Source organism: Mirounga angustirostris, unplaced genomic scaffold (assembly GCF_029215605.1).
Source record: "Mirounga angustirostris isolate CCGP_5_RB_7025 unplaced genomic scaffold, mMirAng1.0.hap1 SCAF_5, whole genome shotgun sequence".
In the NCBI taxonomy this organism is placed as follows: Eukaryota; Metazoa; Chordata; class Mammalia; order Carnivora; family Phocidae; genus Mirounga; species Mirounga angustirostris.
This window is the reverse complement of record NW_026991713.1, coordinates 140151867-140173207: the sequence shown is the minus strand read 5'-3', so window position 1 is coordinate 140173207 and position 21341 is coordinate 140151867. Positions and strand designations below refer to the sequence as shown.

The window sequence follows — 21341 nt, the reverse complement described above, 5'->3', positions numbered from 1 at the left end:
CATCATGCCGTCCCTCATCATGATCCAGAGCCACCACCAGGCCGCTGGAGACATCGCCTGCAGTCCTTGGACCAAGTCACACTGGAAGACAAGCTTTGCCTACCATCACCCATCTGTCCAGCCTGTAACTTTTCCACATCTAAGTGGCTGATGTCAAGATCTAAGGCCACAAAAGCTCCTTTTCAACAGTAAGTATGTAGCCTGTTCAGGTATGTAGAATAGTCCTTTAGCAGAGAAGAAGAGTTTCCACTGCTTTGTAAACTGACAACATGGAGTGGGGAGACCTGAGCGGGCAGACCTGAGGGAAAAGTTGGGGAGGATAACTGTGTGGGGGAGACCTGGGGACAGGCCAGGGGAGGCTACTTTGGGGGATACCTTGAAAGGAAACCTGGGGGAGAGAAGCTGAGGGAGGACACCTGTTGGCGGGAGGGAACCTGAATGGAGAGTCACTGAAGAAAAGAAATGGAGGGGTACCTGAGAGACCTGGGGGGGATCTGAGTTGGTGGACGCTGAGGGAGAGACCTGGGATGAGACATGAGTGGAGAAAAGAAAAGAAATGGAGGAGGAGACCTGGGGGGACATGAGTGGGGAAACACTGAGGGAGAGACCTGGAAGGGACCTGAATGGGGAGATGCTGAAGGGAGACCTGAGGGGGGACCTGAGTGGGGAGACACTGAGGGAGAGACCTGGGGGGGACCTGACTGGGGAGATGCTGAAGGGAGACCTGGGGGGGGACCTGAGTGGGGAGACACTGAGAGAGAGACCTGGGGGGGACCTGAGTGGGGAATGCTGAGGGAGAGACCTGGAGGGGCTGAATGGTGGGACACTGAGGGCGAGACCTGGGGGGCACCTAAGTGGGGAGATGCTGAGGGAGAGACCTGGGGGGAACCTGAGTGGAGAGATGCTGAGGGGGAGGCCTGAGGGGGACCTGAGTGGGGAGATGCTGAGGGAGAGAGCTGGGGGGGACCTGAGTGGGGGGACACTGAGGAAGAGACCTGGGGGGACCTGAGTGGGGGGACACTGAGGGAGAGACCTGGGAGAGACCTTAGTGGGAAGATGCTGAGGGAGAGACCTGGGGAGGACCTGAGTGGAGAGATGCTGAGGTGGAAACCTGAGAAGGAACTGAGTGGGGAGATGCTGCGGGAGAGACCTGGAGGGGCTGAGTGGGGGGACACTGAGGGAGAGACCTGGAGGGGCTGAGTGGGGGGAAACTGAGGGAGACACCTGGGGGTGACCTAAGTGGGGAGATGCTGAGGGAGAGGCCTGTGGGGGACCTAAGTGGAGAGATGCTGAGGGGGAGACGTGAGGGGAACCTGAGTGAGGAAATGCTGAGGGAGAGACCTGGAGCGGCTGAGTTGGTGGACACTGAGGGAGAGACCTGGTGGGACCTGAGTTGGGAGATGCTGAGGTAGAGACCTGGGGGAGACCTGAATGGAGAGATGCTGAGGTAGAGATCTGGGGGGGACCTGAGTGGAGAGATGTTGATGTAGATACCTGTGGGGGGCCTGAGTGGGGTGATGCTGAGGGCGAGACCTGAGGGGGACCTGAGTGAGGAGATGCTGAGGGAGAGACCTGGAGGGGCTGAGTGGGGGGACACTGAGGGAGAGACCTGGGGGGACCTGAGTTGGGGGAAGCTGAGGGAGAGACCTGCGGGGGGGGACCTGAGTGGAGAGATGCTGATGGGGATAGACCTGGGGGGACCTGAGTGGGGAGATGCTGAGGGAGACACCTGGGGGGCTGAGTGGGGGGACACTAAGGGAGAGACCTGGGGGGGATGTGAGTTGGTGGACGCTGAGGGAGAGACCTGGGATGGGACATGAGTGGAGAGATGTTGATGGGGAGAGACCTGGGGGGGACCTGAGTGGGGAGATGATGAGGGAGAGACCTGGGGGGGACCTAAGGGGGTACCTGAGTGGGGGGACCTGGGGGGGGACTTGAGTGGGGAGACGGGGGGGAGACCCAAGTGGAGTCCTGGCCTGGCGCTGTCGTCTGTCTCTAACAATGCTCGGGTTTACACGGGGTCCCACGGCCGGACTCGCTCACCCACCCCGCTGGTGGGAGTGTCCAGGCCCCCTCGAAGGTCATCTTCCCAAAACGTAACAGAAGCCTGGAAATGCCTCTGGCCAAAGAATTCCACGTCGGGAAGTGAGCTCCAGCTGCCAATAATCTGAAAATCGGGTACGTGACACCTCGAACTCTCTCCACTGCACGATCTCCCCCCCCCCCACGCCCCCGCCGTCGCCGTGGTCCAGGATGGTAACGACACGTGTGATGTAACGCGAGACCCGCCCACTCGCTCCAGCTGCCCCGCCCCTTCCGACACTTACCCGGAAGTTATTTCCCAAGGCGGAAGTAAGTGGGTGGTTGGAGAGCTGGCGGTATCTGGGTTTGGTTCAGTGGGGCGAGAGTCTGTAGGGAAGTCGGGACCGTGGTCGGGGCGACCCCCCCGACTGCCTGGAGGGCGTGTCCGCACGGCGGGGATGGGGGCCGGCCGGCCTTCCAGGGCAGCCCCTAAGGAGAGGGCCCTCCATGAGGGCCGCGGGGGTCTCAGTGAAGCCCCTGCGGCGCGGGCACAGCACGGGCACTTCTCCCTTCTCCTCCGGTGCCTGTCCCCTTTCTCAGTACCCTGCAGTTAGAGCAGGGGCTGCCCCGTTTTTGTACGGCCTCCGAGCCGAGAATGGTTTTTGCATTTGCAACAGCCTCCAGCTTGGGGAAAGTGCGCAGAGCACAGGCGTGTGCCCTCGGGTTTGTGCCTGGCGGATCTGAGGTTGCGAAGGGCTGACGCCGGGGGCCAGGGACGAGCTTCTGATTTGGATCAGCGATGGCCAGACAGACGTGGACATGAGCTTCAGGAACGCGTCCTGGTGGAGCCTTTCAGTACGTGTGCAGGCCTTGGCCTTTTCTGTTGAGGGTCGTGTTTATTTTATGAGCACTAGGGTTTTGCAGCCCGTCACCAGGATGGCGTTACCCCAGGGGCTCTGCCTGTGCCCTCTGGGTGGTTTCACCCCGGATGCAAAGTTCTGGGTGACAGGCACCTCGGCCAGGCTGGAGAGCTGGGTGGGTCCGAGAGGCAGGAAGGGCCCTGAGCCACGTTCATAAGTAGTGCTACAAGCGACTCACGCAAGACAGTGCCCGGTGCTGGTGGCGGGCAGCCTGTCTGGATTCCAACCCCATCGCCCGGGGCTGGCTTATCTCTGAGTGGCTTCCCGACACGTGGCAGCCTCAACACCTACCATGCGCACAGCTGGAGGGTCTCGCAGGAATACAAGGACAGCCCTTCCTGCCCCCAGACTCTTCTCCAGCTTGGACAGTCTGTGTAGGGTGCCTCTCCCCTCTGCACACAGTCTCACTCACTCTGCCCCCCCTTCCTCTTCACGGACACCATCTGTCTGCCGGCTGGGCCTTGAGGCCTGCCTCCTCCTCTGCATCCAGGCTGCTGTCCACATGCTGCCCTGGCTATTAGACATCGTCCTGGCCTTTGGGGGAAGACTCAGAATGATGTCCCCTGTATCTCCTCTGTTTCCTCTGGTAGGGAGAAATTGTGGGCCCCAAAGCTGTTTCTAAAAGGCCTCTGGCATAAAACTGCCTTCAGCAGTGGGCGTGATCTGGGGTACCAGAGGCTCTCCCTGCTGACTTGGCCATCAGACCACTGTCACCGTGTGGGGCCACTCCCAGGCCCAGCTCCTGATGCAGGGGCAGTGGTCCTGCACCTGCTTCCTCCGGTGAAGCAGCAGAGGATGATCAGCTCCCAGAACCTGCGAACAAACAGCTGACCATGCTCTCACACTGGGCCTGCCTTGCTCCACCTGGTCAGGGGCCTTGGGGGGGGGGCAGCACTGAGCTGTCTCTTCTTCATTCCACAGGTAACGAGGCAAAGTAAGCATCCGCCCGAGAGGAGGCAGCCAGGGGCCTGCTGGGGCTGGTAGAAAAGGGGGACGGTGAGCCTGCAGACAGGAGTCTCAGCCAGTGGCACAGCTGGCCTCATCTGCACCCTGCTGTCTCTTAGAGCCACCCCCCCCCCCCCCGCCCAGACCTTCACAAGACAGGGACCGCCTGTACCTTTGCAGATTCGTCTGTTTTAGAAACCACAAGTCCCTTTGGTTGAGTGTTAGGAGCTGCTTGAGGGGTCTCTTGCCTTCCCTGAGACCTCGAGCCCCCGGGCCAGCTGCCGAGGGGGGCCTGGTGTTGTTCACTGGCCACAGAGCTGCTGGAAAGAACCAAGTCAACCAAAGTGGCATCCCTGACACTGACTCACGAGGTCTCGCAGGCAGGAGCCGCCCTCCCGCCCGGGCCTCCCTGAAGTCGTGTCTTACATTTGTTGCACACGTCAGCCTAAGAGAGCTTTGGTTATTTTTGACAGCCGTTCTCAAGCTTTCAAGATTATGTAAAAACAGTCCCTTTTTTTTTTTATGAGCTCTGTTTAACAAGGTAAATAAAAGATTTCTTTGCTGGTTTTGCAGTCCTGGTATTTGCCTCTGCCAGTCATTGCAGGGGCAGAAACAAGTGGGCAGTTCGCGTGGGGCAGCTGGGGCCGTGGCCACCAGGTCTGTCGTAAGCCTAGGATTGCATGCTGACAGTCCAGCCCGGGCCCTGCAGCGCTGACCGCTTATCCTCAGGTTTCACCACCTCGGGATGAGTCTGTGGCCCTGGGAGGGTTGGGGGGGGTGCTGACACCCACCCCCCACCCCCAGCAGTCTGAAGCAGAGCTGCAGTCTCGCCTCGGCCCTCATTGTGCTTGTGCACAGGCTGGCCATCTGCCCCGGGCTATGTCTTGCCCTCTGAGGAGTCTGGTCTCAGGAGCAGCGGAGTGTGCCCATGTCCCCACCCGGAGCCGGGGCTAAAAGCGGCTGGGGGCAGCCCTGGGCCACCAGCGACACACCCCAGCCCCAGCTCTGGCCTCTGCCAGTGGGGAGGACCCACAGTTCAGAGTGGTGTCAGGGACAACACTAGACTGCAGGTCCCTGTCTAGTGGGGGCCTTTCCTCCCCCCTCCTCCCTGAGCCCTCTTCGGGGCCCCACCCAGAAGGGATAAGGGTATCCCACACACACACCATTTCTTTATTCTTCCAGAGCACTAAAATCAGCACTGCTGGGGGAGGTCCTGCCACAGAGACTCACAGTGCCCACCACATCCCCAGGAGCCCGGCCCCCAGTGCCCATCCACCTGTGTGTCAGGAGCCCGGCAGTGGGGCCCAGAGCGGCTGTTTCTAGGCCACGATGAGCACGTTGGGTCTCACCAGCAGCCCAGTTACTGGAGCTAATTTCAGCATGCTGTCTGGTCCTTCTGGACCCGCTCTGGGTGTCTGCAAGGTGGCAGTCAGCTGGAGGACAAGCTGTCACTGCCTCCCCACCCCACCCTCGTCCAGCATCCCAGCATCCCAGGAAGGTGAGAATCGTGGGTCCTCCTTCGAGAGCAGGCGTGCACCAGGAGGCCCACCACACAGAGTTGTGGCCTCCATTATTTGGGGCTGTGGTCAGCATGAGGACCAAGTCTGAGCCTGGAGAGTCCCCAAAGCAGCAAATGTGGCCGGCGTCCAGAGACTGGAAAGAGCACAGCAGTGAGAGATGTGCGGGACCCCGTGCCCCCACACAGCTCCCACCTGCGGGCCTGACTCCCACCGTCCTGCCACGCGCACTGCCACCCAGCTGGGCTCAGGTGCCCCTGCCATGTTCTGCATGGGCGTCAGCTGCAACCACAGCGGAGTGTTCAAACAGCACCCACGAAGCAGGGCCCGGAAGCAGACCCTTGTCACACCGGACTCAGGCCACACCAGGCCCTCTCCCAGGGGACTCTCCAGTTGCTGTCAGGCCAAAGCTTGGCCCTGGGTGCCCAGTTCTGCCTGTGCAGTCTGAAGAGAAGGCATGACTGGGTGGCAGGGTCGGGCCAGCCCAGGTCTCAGCCCAAACCTTGAGCCAGGCCTGAGGGCCAACTTGGGGCCCTGCCCTGGGCTGCCCACCCGGTGTGAGCAGCACCCCGGTCCCACGAGTGTTCAGGGCTGCCGGCCATCTGCCCTGAGGAGGATGGCAGGGCCCTGGGCTCTAAGCTCCCCCACCCCCCATAAATCCATAATAAAAATAATCCCTCATTTTCCTGATGTGCCCCAATTCCAGAAGTGCTTCCAGATGCATCATCATGTTGATGCATGAGAGGGGCCAGGGACGCACAGCTGACCCCATTTCACAGAATCGCATCAGGGAGGGCTCGGGAGCCCAAAGGGGCAGGAGGCACCCCATTCTCCCTCCCAGGTGAGGACACCAGGACCATTCACAGGCCCCCAGCCCAGAGGAGGCTGCCAGAGCTCCTGCCAAAGGCCTAGAGCAGGCCTCTGTGAGGGTGGACGTTGAGAAGCTGAGCCCTGCTACCTTCCGCGGCTGCTGTTGCTGCCTGGGGGCCCCCTGCCCAGGATGCAGCCTGGTACCTGCATCACCCAAAGGCCCCAAGGGCACAGCTCCCCCAAGAGCTGGGCAGCGGGGCCTGCCAGACACAGCCAGGGCATCAGGTCTGAGGAGAACGGGATGTGGTCTCGTCCCTGAGGGATGGAGGGCAGAGTGAGCGTCTGCTTGGGTCCCATGAGGGGCCAGCTGAGGAGCAGGCAGAGAGGAGAGGGGACGGGCCTGCAGTGAGGGAGGAACGCCCCCTCCCTCCCCAGAGCCCCCAAAGCTGCTCAGCCTGGGCTTGGGCACCCCTGAGCCAGACACAGCCTCGCATCCCCTGGGCCTACACAGAACAAGTCTGGGTATTCCCAGTCCAGGGCCAACTGAAGAGTGGACGGACCCCCAGCCCTCAGGGCAGCTACCCAGTCAGCCTGCCGCCGGCCTAGAAATGGGGGACACAGGCTCACACCTGTGGATGGCTCAGCTCCAGGGCACTGCTGAGGCCCCAGGGGCGTGCAGTGTCCTGGCCTCATCCCTGTTACTCCCGCCTGGCCTACGGCTAGAGCCTGGCAGCGCATGGACGGCTAGGGTACAGTCTAAGGGATGAAAGTCTTCGGTGCCAGCCCCACTGTAGGAGACCACTGTCCACGGCCAGAGCTAACTCCACACTGCCATCCCTGCATCCCCCATCCGCAGGGACTGACGGGGCGTGCAGAGTGAGGCCAAGTCCCTGGGGTAGGCCCAGCACCGAGGAGGAGGGCAGGGGGGAGGGGGCGGTGCCAGGGCCTGGCCCCAGGTGGCAGGAGTGGGCGGGGCACCTGCCTGGGCTCTGCCGGCCTGTGTGCCCGCTCACTCATTCACTTGGCCCTCGCTGTCACTCACCATCACTTGGTCCTTGTCACTTGGCCCTTGCCGGCACCGTCCAAGGTAGGTCCAATGAACTGGCCCCCCGTGCAGAGCAGGAAACCGAGGCGGCGGGTCCCGCTGGGCTGACCTGGACCATCCTAACCCCCAGATGCCCCTGCCTGTTGGTCTTGTGACCGAGGCGGCTGCCCTGCGCCTCCCAACAGGCCCGACCCCACCGGCGGGGAGGACCCCCTCGGTCTTCGGGCGGGCGGGGCGGGGGCGGGGGCGGGGCGGCCGAGGGGGAGGGAAGCCGCGTCCTGCGCCGTGCGCGCCGCCCGCAGTGCCCGCCGAGCGCCGTGGCCGGGGGCGTCGCGGGGCGCGCGGGACGGGCGGCCGGTTCCGGCGGCGCTGCGCGCAGGTAGGGCAGACAGGGCAGGCGGTGGGCGCTGCGGGCAGACCGCCGCCCCCGCCCCCGCCGCGGAGAGCCCCCCACCACGTGGCTGTCCGACCAGGGGTGGGGATGCTGAACTTGGGGTCTCTGGGAGGGGAGTAACTGCATGCCCCCTATTGGCTGCCCCCCCCCATAAAGGCAGGCTCTGCTCCCCTACGGCTCTTACCCCTGGCTCCTAGTGTGGATGCTCTGTCCCCAACCGACCAGGGCCGACCCCCACCCCCCTCAAGATGGAGATCTTCCAGCCTGGAGTCCCCTCCACAGGCTAGTGCAGACAGGGTCACACTCCTGTCAACCCCTGCCTACCCTCCCAAGGTCCAGAAAGCCAACCCCCTGGCTCTCAGCCTCCCGTGATGGGAGCAGGGCCTGGGGGCCAGTAAGAGACTCCCTGGGCCCCTGGAGTGGGCTTTAGTCAGGGAGGCAGGAAGCAACCCGCTTTGCCAGGCTGGTACACAAACAGAAACTGGGCCAGGCGGTTTGTGAACAGTGTGGGGGCAACACGGGGCAGCAGAAGGCTGTAGCCACTCCAAGTCCCAGACCAGCTGTGCAGCCTGTGACCCCAAGACCCTCAGCACCTACCCCCCCCAACCCCTTGGCTAGAGATGCAAATTGCAACCAAATCCTCCAAGCCCCAAGATTAATTTCCCTTGGGTAGGCTTCCCCATGCAAAGCAGAGGGAAGGCACAGGAAGGAGGCCAGGCACAGCCCCACCCCTCACGTTAGGGTCTGGATTGCCCCCTCTGCAACCAGGAATGGGAAGTGGGCCTCGCAGTTGGAGGGTGGGCTTCTGGGAACCCATCTGTGCTGTGTGCCTGGTCCTGCTATGGCTGAAACACTGCCCCTTCTCTCTCCCAAGAGACCAGGCCATGGTAAGGCTCTGATGGGGGTGGGAGATAAGGATGCAGAGCTCAGAGTAAAAACTTTTCTCTGCAGTTAATTAGCCCCATGGGGGGAGGGGCAGACACACGGGACCTCATTAGTGGGGCCTCAGCTCCAGGCCCTGCACCATGTGGACTACGTGGGTGCCTCTGTGGACCCCCGGGAAAGGGGTGGTACAGCCCCTGGGGACCTCCCAAGCAGCGGACCGGCTATCAATCTGGTGGGGAGGGAGCATCTGGGGGTTGACTGCAGGCTGGCAGCCCTCTGGCTGTTGCTTCCTCCTGTGTTCTCCAGCCCCAGGCTGGCCACTTCCGAAGCTCCCGACGCCATGGAGGAGTGGGATGTGCCCCAGATGAAAAAAGAGGTGGAGAGCCTCAAGTACCAGCTGGCCTTCAAGAGGGAGATGTCGTCCAAGACCATCCCTGAGTAAGTCCCCAGGACCCCACCCCACCCAGGGTTGGCTCCAATCTGCATTTCATTTCCCTGCCCTGTGTTCGTTTGCATGAGCCAGAGCCATGGCCCTGCACCTTGCCATTGGGCAGCACTTCTAAGAAGCCAGGCACCCACCTGCTCAACCTCACCCTCCCCACCCTACCCAACCACAGGCTCCTCAAATGGATCGAGGATGGGATCCCCAAGGACCCGTTCCTGAATCCCGACCTGATGAAGAACAACCCATGGGTGGAGAAGGGCAAGTGTGCCATCCTGTGAGGCCCCCCGCCCCACCCCCGGGCTCTTGCTTCTGTAGGGAGGACAACTCCATAAAGGTGTGACTTTTATAAAGACTCTTTGAAAGCGTCCGTGCTTTTGTACATTTTCTGACGGAGAACTCGCAACATGACAGCATCAAGCGTGGGGGCCTGGGGCGTCTCGTGTGGACCCGGGGCATCCAGCACGGGCTCACGGTGTCAGGTGCACCCCGGCTACAGCAGGTCCCTGATGTAGACACTGCGCCGCACAGCATTGGAGACGCCCTCCTTGAAGCGAAACCAGACGTCACTCCTGCCCACCGCCGTGCCTATGTGCCGCTCAGCCGCGTTGGTCTCCGGGGCCACATCTCCTGTGGAGGCCACATGGTTGTTCCTCTGCCTTGCCCCGGCCCCTGCCACCCCTCCCGTGCCTCCCGCGCCCACACACCTGCACTCAGGGCTGCCGCTCTCTTGAGGACCACACGACCAAAGAAGTCCCTCTCAGGCTGAAGGGGGCAGGCTGGTCAGGCTCTCAGCCTAGACGGGTGGCGGGCACTCCCTGCCCTGGCGGGAGGGCCAGAGGCCCCCTCCCAGGGAGCAGCCAATGGCCCCAGGCTGTGGGAGCAGATGCCCACCTCCCCTTCCCAGACCCGCTTCACGCTGGAGCAGACCCACTCGGCACATGTCCCTTCGGTCCCTCATCACCCACATGGCAGCTTCCTCCTGCCACAACCAGCAGAGCCCCCTCTCGCCCAGATGGAAAGCTGGGGCCACAGGAAACCCCCCGAGGCTGAGTAGCAGGCAAGTGACAGCCCCCCAGGGCTGAGAACCAGCCACATCCCTCACACCTTTTCCTCCAGGGCCGCTCTCTTCAGGATGTGCTCCAGCCGCTGCTCTAGCCGCTGCCCCTCGTGGCTGTGTGAGGTGGGCGGCTGTGCCCCTCTGTCCCCGGCACCCCCCAGTGGAGCCTCGGCCCCTGGGGGAACCCCGCCCACCTGCAAACAGAAGGTGTGGTGAGGGCTGACTGGGCAGGGCCAGTCCAGGGACAAGGTCCCTTCCGACGGCCCTGCCCTCCCTGGCCTGGCTCTGGCCCCCAGGGTGGGCTTACCTGGGGGCTGTCCCCAACCCGGGCCAAGGCCTCCGCCCGCCGCATCTTCTCCATTTCGATCTCGCGGGCAATGAGCTGCTTGGCCTGGTAGGTGAGGGGTTTGCGGGCGGGCAGCTCAGGAAAGCGGCAGACCTCCTCCACGTTCCTGCTCTCAGGGCAGGTCAAGAAGTACGCCATCAGCAGCACAGGCAGGTGCTACCTGCCCACCCGTCCCAAACGCCAAGAAGCAGGGGCTGCAGTGTGCAGCTCAGTCCTGCCAATACAATGCCTGGGCCCATAGCAGCAGGGTATGACCCACCCCAAGCCTCAGTTTCCCCAACTGCTTGTGGGCATGAGAAGGGAACCATCCCGAGGCTGCAGGATGAAAAAATGAGACAACAGGGCAGGGCCTAGGCTCAAGGCTGGAGCTGAGCACTGGGAACTGTCACCATTACCGCCTCCTTGCAAATGGCACAGAAAGCGATGGGCACTGGTCCCCTTGTTGGGCAGTGGGGCCCCGGGGAACATCTCAGGATGGGGCCGCAGCGCCCTGGGGGAGCTCGAGGACCCTCTGGGAGCAGTGCCTGGGGGACACTGAGGCAGGCAGAGCCTCTGAAATAATGCCCCGTAAGGGGAACCCCCCACCTCACAATCACATCTGCGCAAGTGCTGAGCTGGAACTGACCCCTTATCGCTGCCCCACAGGCAGGAAAAGGGAGACTACACCTCGCCAAGATTCCTGGCCTCACTGCCGTAGCACCCGGAGCCCAGCCTCCTGTCCCTGGCACCCCACTGCAGACTCACGGCTCTAGCCTGTAGACATACTGCCCGTCGGGCATGCGCTCTTGGCGGTAGGTGAGGCTGTAGGCAAGCATGGTGCCCACGAGGCTGGCCAGCTGCTGCTTCTCACGAGTGCTGTACAGCTGCGTGCTCACCTGTGGGCAGGGACGCTGAGCATGGCTGGGCCCGCCCCCACAGCGGCGACACCCCCACTCCGGACGAGGCACTCACAGGGCGCAGCTTGGGCGCAAGGATGTCCAGAATCAGACAGAGGGCATCCAGGACGAGAGCCTGAGGTGCAGCTCGGCTGCGGGTGGCAGGTGCGATGCCCGCCACCAGCGTCTGGATGAGGTTCTGTGTCCGGCTGGTCCGGTTCTGGGCCTGGGGTGGAGGATGAAGCAGGCCTAGGAAACCCAGGCTCCCTGGGCCAGACCCCAGGCCCAGGCAGGGTTTAGGAGACACACCTCCTGCTGGCTGCTGGGGAAAGCAATCCTCGGCACGTGGCTGGACGCAAAGAGCAGGTGGAAGGCTGCCGGCAGGAAGGGCAGGTAGCGCAGCAACTGGAAAGTCTGGCTGTGATGGGCGGCGCGGCTCAGCAGGTCATCGAAGGCCAGCCAGTCAAGGGCCGCGCACACGGTCCCCAGGCTGGAATCCCGTAGCCGCAAGCGCAGGAAGTTGTCAAACAGGCCCTGGGGGTGAGCAGGTGGGTGGGCTGCTGAACCCCCCCCCAGGCTCAGCCCCCAGCCCACATACAAGCACCTCCCACCTGCCCTGCCAAGCCCAGGGTCTCTGGGAGAGCTGCTAGCACCAGCACGTGGCCCTGAGGCCCCGAAGGAGGAGCCAGGAAGGCCCAGCCTGCCGCCCCACTGTTTTGAGAGATGCAGGACAGAAACCCCTACCCACGACTGCCTCAAGGAGCCCACAGGCTCCAGTACCCACCCCCTCCCCAAAGGAAGCTCTGCAGCCAGAACGGAGGGCACAGAGCCCCTGCTCTTGTTCCACGTGAGACTCTCATTCCCTCGGGGCGCACACAACCCCTCCCTGTGGAGAGTTCCGGATTTATCAGATCCACAGCCACTAATCCAAAGCTGCTTAGTCAGGGAGACAGCTTAGGCCAGGCTTCCCTGGGGTGGGGGGCATCTCTGCCACCTGCTCAAGCCAAAACTTTACCCTGCCTGCTCTACCGCACATCCCCGTGCCCACAGTTCATGTCCAGAACGGGGACCCTCCCAGGCACTGACTCAGGCTGTCTAGCCCCTTCCGCCCCAATCACCTGCGTCCCGACCAGCAACTGGACTGACCCCGTGAGTCAGATGACACCATGCACCCAGCCCACCTCCCCTCCCTGCCAGCCCACGCCGGCCCCCACCCCACCCACGGCACCAGCTAGTCCCTCCTCCCAGGCCTCTGTCCCTGCTCCCCATCACCTTTGAGAGAGCTCCCTGAGGCACCGTGTCCACCACCCCTTGCTCCCATCCCATTGCTCCTTGAGCTTGACACCGTGTGAAGCGTCTCCGGTTCTCTGGAGACAGAGACACAGACAGATGCTAGCATACCAGCACCCCCAAAAACACTCAAGGCAGAGCAAGATTACCTGGACCACCTTCTCGTGCTCCCCTGCGGAGGCAGCCACGTGCAGGATGTGGTAGAACCGCTGGGAAGCCGTGGTCAAAGGCGCCTCGGCAGCACGGGGCCCCAGACCCAGGTGCCCATCATGGAGCGAGAGCATGTGCAGGGGCAGGGCCGGGTCCTGGCCCCAGCGTTGCCTGCAGAGGGGTGCCAAGGCTGGAATGGGGCCCCACCTCTTCATCCCCCTCCAGGATGCCTTGCTCCCCAAAGCGGCCCAGGCATCTGTACACAGACCATGCTCCCCCAGGGCCCATGCGGCGCTCAGTCTGCCACAGGAGACGGGGCTGGCCTGCCCACTTACCTCTGGGCCCGGGGCAGCTGGAACACCTCCTGCCACACAGAGAAAAGCCCCTTGCGCTGGTCCTTGAGGCCAACTCGTGTGGCCTGCACAGCCTGCACACTCAGCTCCCGCCGGCCCCGCCCATGAAGGAACTGGACACAGACGGGTGGGGGCTGGTTAGCGGCGGCTGAGCCCTGCTGCACCCCAGCCACAGCCCCGCGCACCTGCCCACCTGCAGGGTGTTGATGCAGGCACGGATATCGTTGTCTGTCTTCTCACACAGAGCTGCCAGTGCGCCCGGGTCAGCCTGCATGCCCTGCCGCAGGGAGATCTGCAGGGAGGCAGGAGGGTGGGTGGCCACTCCCCCAGAAACCCACCCTGGGGCCCTCTCTTCCCTAGAACACAGCTGTAGATCCCCGTGGACCAGCCTTGGTCCCTGCTTCGAACCATTTACTGCCAAACAGCAAACCGGTCCAGTCACCCCCACATCCTGGGGCCAGTTGGGGGATGGGGCCCTGGATGGGAGAGGGGATGGCAAAGGAGAGGGACACGGGGCCAGGACAGGGGACACATCCCCACACCCCGCAGTCAGCCACGCAGCCCCCTAGTCATGTGTCCCCCGCTCCAGCCCTCACCGACCTCCTGTAGCCGCTGCGTGAGCCTCGAGGACAGTATGGGTGGGAAGTAGAGCAGGAAGGCCTGCTGTCTCAACTGCCTCAGGGAGGGTACAAACCTGCAGGGGGACAGGCACGTGCACACCACACCGCCCAGCCAGGGACATCAGGGCATGTGCCACAGCCCAGTGGGCAGAAGCAGCCAGGTAGGGTTGGGGGTACACCCTCCCAGAAGCCCTCTGCCCTCCCATGGAGCCCCCCACCACACCCCTCCCTGTGCAAAGCCCTGCTCCGGCCCACTCACTGGTCATTGCAGATGCAGATGATGGGCCTCATCAGGAGCCCCCCCTCAGCCCGGCGCCGCCGTCCCCCACTTGTGGGAACCTGATCCCCTGACTCTGCATCCTGTGGGCCCTTGCGGTCCAGGATGTTCAGAAGAACACTGATGGCAGCCTAGGGAATGCAAAAAAGACACAGTGAGCCCTAGCCCATTGCCCACCCACCTGCCCACCCACTAGGGCACCCAGGAGGCCCACCACGGGGGCCCCGTCAATCTCATCGATGACCAGGCAGTTGGGCTTCCCGCCAGCACCCAGCACCGACTCCATCTGCGTGGCCGCCTCAATGCACGTGCGGAAGGCCTCAGGGCTGCGGTCATCACTGGAACCATGAAGCCAAGGGCATTGCCGTCAGGGCAGCGTGGCCTCGGCCAAGACAGCAACCAAGGTCCCTGATCAGACAGTCTCCAGGGCTGAGCCACCACACCTACACCTCAAGGCTACCACCCCAGAAAGCCCTGAGAAAGTAAGAACCCCACTCCACTGTCCCCACCGCCAACCCACTGGGGTCTCAGGGCTAAGTCAGGATGGAGGTTGGCCTCCCTGCCACTTACCTTGCGTTCATCTCCACCACGCAGTACCCAGCATGCCGTGCAATCACATGAGCCAGGGTGGTCTTGCCAAGCCCCGGGGGCCCACACAGCAGTGCCACCTGCAGCCAAGACAACACAGATGCACACGTGCTATAGCCTGTTACCACCCCGGCACGCTAAATGCGCCTCAGGGCCCCGAGAGGCTGCAAAGGCGCCGGCTGCCCAGAGAGCATAGCCCCCGGGCTCAGACGTGTGTGGCACAGCCAGGTGGGGCTTACCTTCTGCCGGGGCCGCCGGCTTGGGTCCAACTCAGCCTCTAGCATGTCCTCCAGCACCTGCTCATGGCTTTTCCATTTGCTGGAGCTTGGGGCCTCCTTGCCACCCCGGGCCAGCTCCACACTGGGCCTTGGCTTCCTAGCAGGCCTCTCTCGGCCAAACACCACCAGGTCCCACAGCTTTAGCCACTTGAGGAGGCAGCGGTTAGTGAACTGTAAGAAAGAAAGAATGGCCTGGAGGAACAGCCAGCACCGAGGACCCCTGTGCCCACCCTTCATGTCAGCCTGCTGTCGTTAAGCCCCAGAAAACACACAAGGAGGCTGAAGCTAAGTGGCAAGTGACCAGTGTCTGGTCACCCTGCCAGTGAGTGACAGAGTGAGGCTCATTTCAGAGCCTCCATTCCTATAACCCTGAGCCCTTCAGGAGCCCCCACCATCCCGAGGGGCATCCCAGCATCAGCTTCTATGAGTAAGAAAGGAAACAGAAGCTCCGAGGAGGTGGGGGGGTTGGATCCCCAGCCCAGGTCACAGGTGACCTAGAGCTTGCCAGCCCCATGCTGGCCTCAGTGTCCCCAACTACAATTCAAATGTGTAAATCAAAACCATCTTTTCTGGGCGCCTGGGTGGCTCAGTTGGTTAAGTGACTGCCTTCGGCTCAGGTCATGATCCTGGAGTCCCTGGATCGAGTCCCGCATCGGGCTCCCTGCTCGGCAGGGAGTCTGCTTCTCCCTCCGACCCTTCCCCCTCTCATGTGCTCTCTCTCATTCTCTCTCAAATAAATAAATAAAATCTTTAAAAAAAAAAAAAAAAAAAAACCATTTCTTCTGGGGCTCCTAAGTGGCTCAGGTGGTTCAGCGGCTGCCTTTGGCTCAGGTCATGATCCAAGGGTCCTGGGATCGGGCTTCATCCTGGCTGCCTGCTCAGTGGGGAGTCTGCTTCTCCCTTTCTCACTCTCAAAAAAGTAAATAAAATCTTAAAAACACCAAAAAACCATCTCTTCCATTCCAATGCCCTGTAAGCTGACAACATAAGAATTAGCTAAATCCTACAGCTTTCGTTTTTGGCAACAAAAGAGCAAGTCACGCTTGAACAATAATAAGGTCTCACGTCGTCACTGAGCAGCTCCGTGTAGGACCGAGGTGCGAACTCGTCCACCCAGAGGCAGTGCTTGGAGTCACCTTGGTTGCTGGCCATCTCTTCCTCAGGAGCTGCCAAAGGCTGGACCTCCTCCGACCTGAGGCTGAAGAACATTGTGCCTTTGGAAGGACTGCACACCCCCCAACTACAGGCTGGAGATCAGGGGTGGGAGGACCCACTGTGTCACCTGCGAAGTGTGTCTGAGAGCCGATGGGCCTCCTCGAGCAGCTGCTGCCTCCGCTGTGCAAACACCAGAGGTTGGGATCTGGATGGCTCCAACGTGCAGTCCCCCCACAGACCCACCCTTCTCTTCCCAGCAAGCCCCACCTCACTGTCGACCTGCTCCTTCAGGGACGCGAAGGACACACCCAACAGATCCAGCTGGCCGTGGCCTCGCCGCCAGATATCAACGAAAGGAGTCTGTAGGAAAGTGAGGGCAGCATTCATCCCGTTGCAGGACATAACTACTCACGGATCCCCTCCCAAAAGTGCTCAGGGACCCAGGTGGCATTATTTCAGCACGAACATACCAACAACAGGACAAGCTTACTCTCTAAACAATAATTCCAAAAAAAAAAAAAGTGGGATGAAAACAACCCTAAGGAAGAAAAAAAAAAAAGAAAGAAGATATGAAAAGGAGGGCGCCTGGGTGGCTCAGTCATTAAGCATCTGCCTTCAACTCAGGTCATGATCCCAGGGTCCTGGGATCGAGCCCCACATCAGGCTCCCTGCTCCGCGGGAAGTCTGCTTCTCCCTCTCTCACTCCCCCTGCTTGTGTTCCCTCTCTCACTGTGTCTCTCTCTTTCAAGTAAATAAATAAAATGTTTAAAAAAAGAAAAAGAAGATACGAAAGGGAAAGGGAGGCAAGCCAGGTGAACTTCCTGAGGGGTGCCCAGGGTCCCAGTGGGGACATGAGGTCTAGGACTCTCCTGGGCAGCACTGAGCCCCCCACCCCCTTGTGGCCACACAGCACCCACCTGCACCCCTGTGCCCACTGGGTCAGCCCGCAGGACCAGAAAAGCCCGGCAGCCACCCATGGAGGTCACACTGACATAGTCCTCCAGGACAGGGGGCCGCCTCAGGACGGGATTTCGGGCTGCTGGCGAGGCCTGCAGGAGACCCACATCAGCACCAGCATCCAAGAGCCTGGGAAGGGACAGGGACTGTCTTAGGGACTCACCCCTCCTGCTACCATCGGAGGAACCCAGATCCACTCAACTATACATCCCTCCCACCCACCCCCAGCCCCAGGCCTCCGGAAACCCAGGATCCTTCCACAATCCCTGGGACACCTGTGCCCCCAGCCACACACCCCTTGCCCCACGGCTCAGTGGGGACCTCGGGACTCGGTGGGGGGGTGATGCCCCTGGCAGGGGAGTCAGGAAGGGGCGGCTCTTCCATCTCCTCGGGCCTGAAGTTCAGCTTCTTGACGACTTCCAGCCTAAGCCGTTTGACCCTGGGGGCTGGGGAGGGAGACGGAAGGAACAGAGGCTCTTCCCCAGCCTCACACCCCAGCCCTGGGCCCTGGGCCCCTGCGGACATACTGGGGGGCAAAGCCGTGTCCCTCGGGATGTGGTCGGCCAGATGCCTCTTCGTCGCACTGCCATTGTGGTTCCCTGGACGTCCACCTGGAGAGCAAGGAGTGGCAGCGTCGCCTCCAGCAACGGCCTCCTCGGACGTCAGCCGGGACCGGCCCACCGTGGGCCAGGGGTCCCTGGGGGATGACAGGGCCGCCGTTCCTGCCAGGAGGGAAAGATGACAGCAGCTGCGCTAGATCGGCGCGTCCCCACATACAGGCAAGAGCTCCCGCGGCCGGCGGCGCCGGAGGACCCTTCTCGCTCCAGCCTCGCGGCCCCCGCTCGCCTCCCCTCCTCCAGGCAGCCCTCCCGGACTACGGGGGACGAGGCTGCGGCGGGGCCCGCGCCCACCTTCCAGCTCCGCCAGCACCTCCAGCTCGTCCGCGAACTGGCTGTGGAAGTCGTCCTGGGCACCGCCCAGCTCGAGCTCGAGGTCTCCCATGGCTCCCGCTCCCACCGGACCAGCCGTCCGCTCCGAACCTCCCGCGCGGCCGCCGCGCGCCGCACCCGCCCCCAGCGTCCCGGCGCCGCCAATCCCTGCCGGCGTGCCCGGCGGCTCTCTCCATTGGCCAACGGGAAGAGCGCGGCGGGGGCGGGGCTGCGCGCGCAGGCGAGGCGGGGCAGAGCCAGTGCGGCATCCCAGGATTCTCATCATTGGCCCGCACGGCCGCCCGTCCATGGCGTGGGCGGGGCGTGGGGCGGGGCTGCGCGCTCCCGTAGGGCCCTCTGAGGCGCGGCTCCGGGGTCGCTGGGTCGCCAGGCGCGGGGACGGGGTGCTGGAGCCAGGGCACGGCAGCGGCCTCGCGGAACCCGGGCGGCGCGGCCGGGCTGCAGGTCGGTCCCGGAGTGGGCGGAGCCGCGGGAGGCGCTGGTAGGCGGCCTGTGCCCATCAGACGCGGGGGGCGGGGGCTGCCGGGGAGGGGGTGTCTGCGCGGAGGGAGAGGGGGGCGTAGGGGGCTCCCTCACTCTGCTGACCTGGCCCGCCCGGGCCGTGGGGGGGCGCGGCAGCCCCTCTCCTGGCCCTTCCCCGCTCAGGAAGAGACTCCCGTGGCATGTTGGTGCACTGTCCCGGGAGGGTCCGCGGGGGTGGGCCGGGGCGCAGGACTGCTTCCCCCGGGATCTGCGTCTGGGCTGGGCAGCCCCACAGTCGGAGCTCAGAGGTAGGCGTGGAAAGGGACCTAGCGGGTGCATACACACTGGGACCGTGTGCTCGGCTGACACCGCATCAGCGGCTTCCCACCCGCGACCCTGGGGACCCCGGGGACCCTAATGAGTCCACTGTGGACTCCCCGTGAGCCCCCACTTGCAGACCTCTACCATGGAACCAGGCCGAATAGAGAACCTGTCCGTGGTGTACCAGAGCCAGGACTTCCTTGTGGTGAACAAGCACTGGGACCTGCGGATCGACAGTAGGATGTGGCGGGAGACTCCGACCCTCCAGAAGCAGCTGCGCCACCACTTCCCGGAGTTAGCAGATCCTGACACCTACTATGGGTTCAGGTAGGCGGAGGCCGGCCAGTGGCCCCCAGCAGCTTCTGTGGGAGGAAGTAGCCACTCCCCAGTCTGGCCAGCCCTGATCCCCGGCCTTGTGTCAGGTTCTGCCACCAGTTGGACTTCTCCACCAGCGGGGCACTCTGCGTGGCCTTGAACAAGGCGGCAGCGGGCAGCGCTTATAAGTGCTTCAAGGAGCGGCGCGTCACCAAAGCCTATCTGGCTCTGGTAAGGCCTGACCACCCCCCTGGGCAGGGGATTCCAATTCTCAGCCGCTTCGGCAGGCTGTCAGTGCCAGGTGGGCTCCCCAGAAGGGGTGGGTGGTCCTGAGAGCAGCTTGTGAGTCTGTGCCCAGCAGGTGCGGGGACACGTGCAGGAGAGCCGGATGACCATCAACTACGCCATCGGCAGGAACAGCACCGAGGGTCGGGCTCACACCATGTGCATCGAGGGCACTCAGGGTACGGAGGGAAGGACTCGTCACCCAGTGGGGGCCCTGAATGAGCCGGGCTGGCGTGGGTTGGGCTCTCCACAGGTCCAGCCAACCCTCGCACCTCGTCTTGCTCTCCACAGGCTGTGAGAACCCCAAACCAAGCCTTACAGAGCTGGTGGTCCTGGAGTATGGGCTCTATGCCGGCGATCCTGTCTCCAAAGTGCTGCTACAGCCCCTCACAGGTGCGTCCAGCGGCGAGGCAGGAAACTTTCCAGGCCCGCTTGCTGTCTGCTAATGGTGCTTCTCAGCCATGTGTACGGAGGTGTGTCTGTCCCACAGCATAATATGTGGTGGCACGGGGCAGAATGGCCTGCCTGGGGCCACTTTGCTATCCCCCCACCCACCCACCCCAGGCCTTGCTATCCTGGAAGACCAACGGGGGTGGTCTAGCGCACCTGGCCCTGCCCCTACTGGCAGTGATCTCGAGGTCGATCCCTCTTCTAAGCTCTGACGTTCTTGTCTGTAATGGGTAACGGGTCTGCCTTGTCTCGGGGTTTTGGGGGCTTGAAGAGGGCAATAGGGGCTAGGGCTAGGGGTGATGTGAGTGGGTGAGGGGTGGGCATGGAATGGCACCCCCACCCTACCAGTCCTCTTGCCCCACCCCACCCCCACAGGCCGGACGCACCAGCTGCGTGTGCATTGCAGTGCTCTCAGCCATCCTGTCGTGGGCGACCTGACCTACGGGCAGGCATTGGACCAAGAAGACCAGCCCTTCCGCATGATGCTGCACGCCTTTTATCTGCGTATCCCCACTCACACTGAACGTGTGGAGGCCTGCACACCAGATCCCTTCGTGCCGGCGCTTGATGCCTGCTGGAGCCCCCATACTCTGGTGCAGTCACTGGACCAGCTTGTCCAGGTCCTGAGAGCTGCTCCCGACCCTGATCCCACAGAAGGGAGTCCTGGGCCTTGCAGCACTTCCATGCCCCCCAACAAGCCCCCTGAGACAGAGGCACAGCGGGCCTCATGCTTGCAGTGGCTGTCAGAGTGGACCTTAGAGCCTGACAACTGAGGGCAGCAGGCTGGGTGGGAGTGGCAGGCTGGGCCCACTAGGGGGATGGAGGCTGCAGGGGACAGCCCTGGGCCCATCCTGAGTCAGGGTGTTCTGTGCTCAGCCCCACTGTGGATGGGGCCTGAGGCCCTGGCTCCAGCAGCCAGGCCTGGAGAGGGGCGGGCAGGGCCAGCAGGGGGAGCCAGGCTGCCGGGGAGTTTGGAGGATGGGACCTCCCTCTGAGCACCCAGTTCCCTTGAGAGGGGAAACCAAGGCCTGCCTTCCTGGCTCCAAAGCTTCACTCCTAGGGGCTTGTTTTATGGATTTGCCCAGGGTCACTCTCTAAGGGACAGAGCCCACAGCGGGCCAGCCTCGAGTTAGGCTCTTGCAGGGCCCCCAGGCCTCAGAGCGCCCTGCTCCTCGTTGCTCTTCTTGGACCGTCTGTGTTGGTCAGCCTATCCTGGCTGGGTCTTCTCCGCCTGCGGACCCTGACCCATCCCGCCCACCCAGTGCTGCCTCGTGCCTTTGCTTTTACCAGATTCTGCTCATGGGCCTCCTCCTCCCCACCCACACGGCACATGGGGGAGGGTCCGAGCCACGTCCCTCGGTCTTCTCACAGTGCCTAGGCCAGCACAGGTCCTCACACTTCAGCTGGGGAGCAAGAGTGGCCAGCCCCCATCTCTTCCATCCCAATGACATGCCCACGTCGGCCTAGTTGTAGCTGAACTCCGGGGCCTCAGAATAAATACTCAGTGACTGATCTCATGAGTGACTATGAATCCATCCGATGGGGAGGTTTGAGGCCCCAGACCCCTGCCCTTTTTCCTACACTGGGCAGATCTCTGCCCTAGGCCCCCCAGCAGGAGCCAGGATGGAC

General features: G+C 62.8%; 3 protein-coding genes across 12 annotated transcripts; 2 read left to right on the top strand and 1 right to left on the bottom strand.

Annotated features, from left to right (window-relative positions):
* Positions 1-2351: 2351 nt before the first annotated feature.
* On the top strand, positions 2352-9284 carry GNG13 (G protein subunit gamma 13). Of its 2 annotated transcripts, XM_045874615.3 has the most exons (4): positions 2352-2877; positions 5070-7638; positions 8845-8976; positions 9156-9284. In XM_045874615.3, the coding sequence occupies exons 3-4, from the start codon at positions 8879-8881 to the stop codon at positions 9259-9261; spliced, it is 204 nt and encodes a 67-aa protein (XP_045730571.1). In that variant the 5' UTR covers positions 2352-2877; positions 5070-7638; positions 8845-8878; the 3' UTR covers positions 9262-9284. The 2 variants fall into 2 exon arrangements, 1 of the variants encoding a protein (XP_045730571.1); XR_010411775.1 differs by lacking the exons at positions 5070-7638; positions 8845-8976; positions 9156-9284 and adding an exon at positions 3864-4460.
* A 29-nt stretch (positions 9285-9313) lies between these two features.
* Positions 9314-18001, bottom strand: CHTF18 (chromosome transmission fidelity factor 18). 2 transcript variants are annotated; one of them, XM_045874614.2, is made up of 22 exons: positions 17841-18001; positions 17457-17651; positions 17225-17375; positions 16890-17058; positions 16240-16332; positions 16100-16152; positions 15883-16015; positions 14779-14988; positions 14522-14619; positions 14166-14289; positions 13934-14082; positions 13655-13748; positions 13248-13346; positions 13037-13167; positions 12701-12872; positions 11571-11795; positions 11338-11487; positions 11131-11261; positions 10348-10492; positions 10088-10234; positions 9688-9745; positions 9314-9610 (listed from the first exon to the last, which is right to left on the bottom strand). In XM_045874614.2, exons 1-22 carry the CDS (start codon positions 17929-17931, stop codon positions 9474-9476), a joined length of 2955 nt encoding a protein of 984 aa, XP_045730570.1. In that variant the 5' UTR covers positions 17932-18001; the 3' UTR covers positions 9314-9473. The 2 variants fall into 2 exon arrangements, with proteins under 2 accessions (XP_045730570.1, XP_045730569.1); XM_045874613.2 differs by having other exon boundaries at positions 17225-17651.
* A 181-nt stretch (positions 18002-18182) lies between these two features.
* On the top strand, positions 18183-21224 carry RPUSD1 (RNA pseudouridine synthase domain containing 1). Of its 8 annotated transcripts, none has more exons than XM_064592270.1 (6): positions 18183-18323; positions 18818-18989; positions 19085-19208; positions 19336-19441; positions 19554-19655; positions 20088-21224. In XM_064592270.1, the coding sequence occupies exons 2-6, from the start codon at positions 18904-18906 to the stop codon at positions 20483-20485; spliced, it is 816 nt and encodes a 271-aa protein (XP_064448340.1). In that variant the 5' UTR covers positions 18183-18323; positions 18818-18903; the 3' UTR covers positions 20486-21224. The 8 variants fall into 8 exon arrangements, with proteins under 8 accessions (XP_064448340.1, XP_045730563.1, XP_064448339.1 ...); XM_045874607.3 differs by having other exon boundaries at positions 18187-18323; positions 18799-18989; XM_064592269.1 differs by having other exon boundaries at positions 18190-18360; positions 18786-18989.
* Positions 21225-21341: the final 117 nt, after the last annotated feature.